Source organism: Halyomorpha halys, unplaced genomic scaffold, assembly GCF_000696795.3.
Source record: "Halyomorpha halys isolate HHAL.00 unplaced genomic scaffold, Hhal_1.1 Scaffold1206.1, whole genome shotgun sequence".
Classification (NCBI taxonomy): Eukaryota; Metazoa; Arthropoda; class Insecta; order Hemiptera; family Pentatomidae; genus Halyomorpha; species Halyomorpha halys.
In genome coordinates, this window is record NW_027108604.1 from 172,666 (window position 1) to 178,759 (window position 6,094).

Sequence of the window (6,094 nt, forward strand, 5' to 3'; positions counted from 1 at the left end):
CAAAACCCACTCGTCTGAACATACGTGTTCCAAAATCAAAAACTCGCCTTCACAAAAACAAAACCCACTCGTCTCAAACATATCGCTCGTGTTTTGTTTTCACCATGACAACCGTAACACCTCTTGTCTACACAGATCTAGACGGTTTTTTTTTTTCACCATGACAACTGTAACACCCCTTGTGTACGCAGATATCGCCAGTGTTTTTTATTTCACCATGGCAACCATAACAATTACAACTTAAACTAAAATTAAAAGTTTTAAAAATTAATGAAATTGTGACAAAATACATAGGTAACTAGGCATAAGCTTAGGGAAGCTTATTAATAATAAATATGATTCCCAATTGTTTTATTGTTTCATAGGCTGATTTGACTTGTTATCAATGACCTGGGCAGAATAGTCTGCAAAACATTTTTAAATAATGGAATCTGAGGTGTAAATTTATATCTGAGATATATTAAATTATTATTAATAATGACGTTGTTAAAATTGTTACAAATTAATGAATAATATAATAAATGCTGTTAATTGTTAGATTTTCCTTGAGAATTGCCGGGTTGTCCGAAACGTTGGACAAAACTTTTAATTTTAGATTAAAACAAACTATTTTTAACCTTCCTCACACGCAGGTTAGGCTTATAATTAATTTATTTCAAATTGTATTTTAGTCTAAATTTTTATTTATTTCATAATTCAAATTTATATTAAAACTAATTGTAAATAGTACCATAAAAATCACTCATATTTATCATAAATTATTTTGCTTAAAATCTCTGCATAGTGTTGTTCAAATTTCTTTTCAAATAATGTTGTTAAAATTGTTGTAAATTAAAGATAGTTAAATCTACAACAAAATAGTTAATTAAGTTTATCTTTGTAGGAGCAGTAGTTTTTATGATATTTGACAAAATAAACTCCCAAATTCTAATTTCTAGTTGTTCGTATAAAATGTTGGATTTTCCAAAAAATATATCTCTAGATCCATAAGACGCACATATGTCTGCCAACACTCAAAATAAAGGAAATTTAACTTACTATAAAGTCGTTTATGACACTTATCTTCGTAGGGGTAGTAGTTTTTATGATATTCACATATGAATATACATTTGGCAAATGAAAATTTTTCCGAACAACTATAAATCAATTTATTTTAGCAAATTTCATGTAAACTATTACTCCTACGAAGATAAACATGATAAACTACTTTATAGCTCATTAAACCAGCTTTAATTTGAGTGCTAATAGAGATTTGTACGTCAAATGGTTTTTGTGATATATATTTTTACAAATAAATTCACTAACTATTGATCTTTCAGTACGTCCCATACAACATTTTTATGAAATGTTGCTTTTTAAAAACCTATATCTCGAAAACTATTTAACGTAAATAACTCTATTAGGGCTCATATTTTAAAGAGATATTGATACTTAACCAATTGATTTATTTAAACAGAATATTAATTTTAAGATGCTATGTTAACAGATGGATACTCAGTATCAAGAGGAGAAGGCCCTCGCTCCGAACGGTAGGATGCAGAAGAGTGATGGATGGTGATGGAAGAGTGATTGGCGGCAGGTATGAGTCAGGATGCATAAAGTAGGAGTGAGAGGGCTAAGAACTGAGAGATAGAGAAAACCTCATTAAACACCAAAACAAAATTGTAGAAATAATAGACTGATATATAGTGCAATGTTTTCTCTTCAACATCTCGGTTCAGTATATGGCCGTAGGGAGGATTTCGCCAAGGGGGGTGCAGACCTCAGCCCATTACACACACACAAAATCCTGGAACTTTGGGTAAATGAAAGCTATATAATTCCGCATCACTCCTAGAAATACCCCTCCATTTTATTTCTACTTCATAAAATTCAATCATTACCTTTAAAAATTTTAATGCGGCGATCTGAAAGTTGAACCCTATTCATGCTGATCCTATCTTTCGACTAAAATATTAGCTACAGAAATTCTGCTCTATCGGGAGAACGAGCCATGTAATATTTTATGGAAGAACTTACTTCATTCTTTCTTACTACCTCGCACTCGCTTGCTTTGAACTTTTTCTGTTTTGGAATTGCAATGAATGTCAAGACCAAAGACATGGAAAATCTCATCATATTACCGATAGTCAAGCCAAGGAAGGCCATCAAACAGACAAAAACCCTCTGTGGCATGCATTCTGTAATGTTAATTGCAATAATTAGTTGAGAGATATTACTAAATATCAGCTAATTATACAACGAGATTAAATATTTTAATAGAAGTATGATCTATGACTAGGTAGTAGATGAACAAGGAGTAGCATGACGCCTGCATTCGCCTAAGTGAGTTTACTTTAATTTTCATTCCCAAATGATACTAATTCCAAGTACCCAGATTATTAAGGTACTATATTATATATATTACTCTTACTATAGCCGTGAATCAACTCTGTTAGTACAAGAGCCAGGAAGAAAAAAAGGCAGTTATCTCACCCCAATTTTTGATTACTTCAATAAAAACTAGGTATAATTACTAGTCAAAATTGATAAGTCTACCAAGTATAGGTACGGGGAATAAAAAATGGCGGCTGTTCCAAAACCTTAATAAAACATTAATAGTTCATTTGGAGCTCTATATCTTAAAAACTACCAACAACACTAGAAAATCTAAGAGAACATTATTTAAAGAAGAGTAAATTTGCTAAAATATTAGCCCTAAAAGATCTATTTACGTCCAATAGTTCTCGAGATATAGCTTTTTAAAAAGCAAAATTTCTTAAAAATCTACTGAAAGATTAGTAGTTAGTTAATTTATTTCGAGAAATCTATATCTCAGGAACTATGTGACCTACTGATGTCTTTTAGCACTCAAATAAAAGCTAGTTTAATGGACTATAAAAAAAGTTTATGACCTTTACCTTCGTAGGAATAGTAGTTTTCATGATATTTGCTCAAATAAATTGATTTATAGTTTTTCGGACAATAAGTTTCATTTATGAAAAACTTCATTTCAGAAACCATTAAGCGTACAGATGTCTGCCAGCACTCAAATTAAAGCTAGTTAAATTTACTACAAAATAGTTAATAATGTTTATGTTAGTAGGAGTAGTAGTTTTTATGATATTAGACAAAACAAACTCACAAAATGTTAATTTATAGTTGTTTGTATTAAATGTTGGATTTTTGAAACAAATATATCTCTAGATCCATAAGACGCACATATGTCTGCCAAAAATCAAAATAAAGGAAATTTAACTTACTATAAAGTAGTGTATGACACTTATCTTCGTATAAATAGTAGTTTTTATGATATACACATATGAATATAAATGTGGCAAATGAAAATTTGTCTGAACAACTGTAAATCAATTTATTTTAGCAAATATCATGAAAACTAGAGTACTCCTACGAAGATGAACATCATAGAATACTTTATAGCTTATAAAACTAGCTTTAATTCGAGTGCTAATAGACATCTGTAGTACAAAAGGTTTTTGAGATATTGATTTTTAAAAATAAATTCACTACATCTTTCAATACGTCCCATACAACATTTTTATAAAATGTTACTTTTTAAAAAGCTATATTTCGAAACCTATTTAACGTAAATAACTCTATTAGGGCTAATATATTAGCAAATTTGCCCCTCTTTAAATGACGTTCTCTTGGGTGTTCTTGTGTTGTTCCTACTTTTTGAAATATAGAGCTCCGAATAAAAAAATAGTTTTTTATCGCTTTAAACAGCCGCCATTTTTTATTCCCCCTACCTATACTTGGCAAACTCATGAATTTTGACTAGTAATTATACATAATTTTCATTAAAGTAATCAAAAATTGGGGTGAGATAACTGCCTTTTTTCTCCTCTTGGGCTCATGTATTAATATGACGAGCGCCTGCGGCATCAGATTGCAAATGTGACTCGCACTGCCTTGATTTCACATTGAGGTGAGCACAAAAATGTGATTGAATAATATATTTACAAAATCAAATGTGTAAATCCGACAAGTATAATGGAGGGGATTCGCTTATTCGGGTTTATTCCTTTCGTAGGCGTGGCATGCGGTAAGCCATAGAGTTGATTGTTGCTACTGCACCCCGTATACCAGAAATGGATAGGCTGTCGGATTAAAAATAAACAAAGCTGAGAGTTACTCTAAGTATGCTAACATTTTTTTTTTTAAATACTATTATTTCTCAGTTTTCTTTTTTGTTATAAGCATTAAATATTATGGAATTGGTGAATGACAAAATCTTCCTTATTTGAATATAACAATTATATATAGAGAAAAATACTGAGAATAATATAATAGAAAATAACAAGATTAATAACAGAAAAAATGTGAGTAATTTAAAAAAACCTAATCAAAGCATAATCACGGATTTTTATAAAAATAAAAATATACAAAATAATAAAACAAACAAAGATAGCTTACAGAATGAAATGGAAAAAAAATAGTTAGGATTAATAATTACTATTACTTTAAATTAAACTATATTCCAGGTTTAACGGATACAATTAAAATGAAATTTATAGAATATGAACATCATAATTTGAAGTTGGGATTATATAATAATAAACTGGGAGATTTTCTGGATAATATGAAAGACAAATTTGACTACAAAAATAATTTTTTTTTTTTTTTATTGTTTATTTATTGTAATTTGCAACTGTACAAAATAATACAATAGGTAAATATGTAGTATGTTTCATATACACTTGAAAATCTTGGGAAGGAACCACCCATTGGTGGTACTTCAAACATTTAAACTAGAAGGTCTCGTGGCCATCTTCTTTTCAGACGCCTCGGAAGATTATCAGGGATTGTTATGAGTAGGTATATGAGTTAGGATTGTTAAGGAGTTTGGAATGAAAAGACGCATATCTGTTTTGGGCCAATTCTGTAACGAATGGGATGTTAAGGTCTTTGTGAATGAGTTTATTTGTGACGTAATAAGGAGCATCAAGGATTTTACGTAGGATTTTGGATTGTAACGATTGGATGCGGGAAGAATTTGATGGTTTGGTGGAGCCCCAGAGCTCAATTCCATATGTCCAAATTGGTCTGATTATTGTAGTGTATACTAATTTTTTGTAGTGAATGGGAAGCTTAGAGCGTTTGTCAAGTAAGTGTTGTAGCAATCTAAAACACGGAATCTACGAGCAGTTTCTTGTCGTTTCAGTCTTGTGTGTGGATTCCATTTGATTCTCCAGTTTTTACACCATTCTTCAATAGATGTTATGTGTGGCTGTAGTGTTTGTGATGCATTAGTTGGGTCGTTGTTTACAGAAAGTATACATGTGCCATTGGCGTATGTTGTTACCACTGTGTTAGGATGGGTTGGACATAGATAAATTAAATGTTGTTTATAAAGTTAATTTCCAGAATTGTAAAGGTTTATACATTGGGGAAACATCTAAAAAAATTAAAAACAAGAATTGATCAACATAAGATTAATTGTAAAAATGGGGATGTCGTACATCTAATACCCGTGGAAATATTCTGTCCAGTGTCACTACCTGCCCTACTCTACCTGCCCTACTTACTGGCCTACACTACCTGCCCTACTCTACCTGCCCTACTTACTGGCCTACATCCCTCAGGAAACGTCCCGAAATCCTTGATATATTTATCACCTCTCAAATTTCCTGTTCCCGGACCAACATCGAATCTATAGATGACCTATCCTCAGACCACAATCCAGTTATCCTTTTCTTACATTCGAACTTCGTTCCTAAGCCCTCTCCTCCCTCATTGATTAAAGGATGAATTAACTGGGACACATTTCGTGATGATTTAGAAAACAAACTGGACTTAAAAATTCCACTTAAGACTAAACATGACATTGACGAATGTATAAGATTTTGCATATACGACAACACAACTATCAGTAGAGCTAATAATACCATACCTACTAACTTGCCACACCACATTCCCATCTTATTAAAGGAATAACGAAGAGCAAGAGCGAAGTGGCACAGGACTAGATACCCATCAGATATAACACATTATACTAAATTGACAAATAGAACTTAAAAAATTAAAAACGCCAAATTTAACTAACTTAACTGAAAACCTCGCGACTACTGACAAATCTTTATGGACGACTACT

General features: G+C 31.5%; 1 protein-coding gene and 1 long non-coding RNA gene across 2 annotated transcripts in view; one reads left to right on the forward strand and one right to left on the reverse strand.

Moving 5' to 3' along the window:
- The window catches only part of LOC106688795 (uncharacterized), a 74,605-nt gene extending 72,579 nt beyond the window's left edge, over window positions 1-2,026 (forward strand). The window contains exon 3 of the long non-coding RNA XR_001344365.3: window positions 1,487-2,026. This is a non-coding gene — a long non-coding RNA (uncharacterized lncRNA). The remainder of the gene's footprint in view (window positions 1-1,486) is intronic.
- LOC106688793 (putative inorganic phosphate cotransporter) overlaps window positions 1-6,094 on the reverse strand; it is a 42,776-nt gene that overhangs the window by 34,068 nt on the left and 2,614 nt on the right. The window contains exon 2 of the mRNA XM_014433433.2: window positions 2,020-2,180. Within this exon, the coding sequence (XP_014288919.1) occupies window positions 2,020-2,180 (161 nt within the window). The remainder of the gene's footprint in view (window positions 1-2,019; window positions 2,181-6,094) is intronic.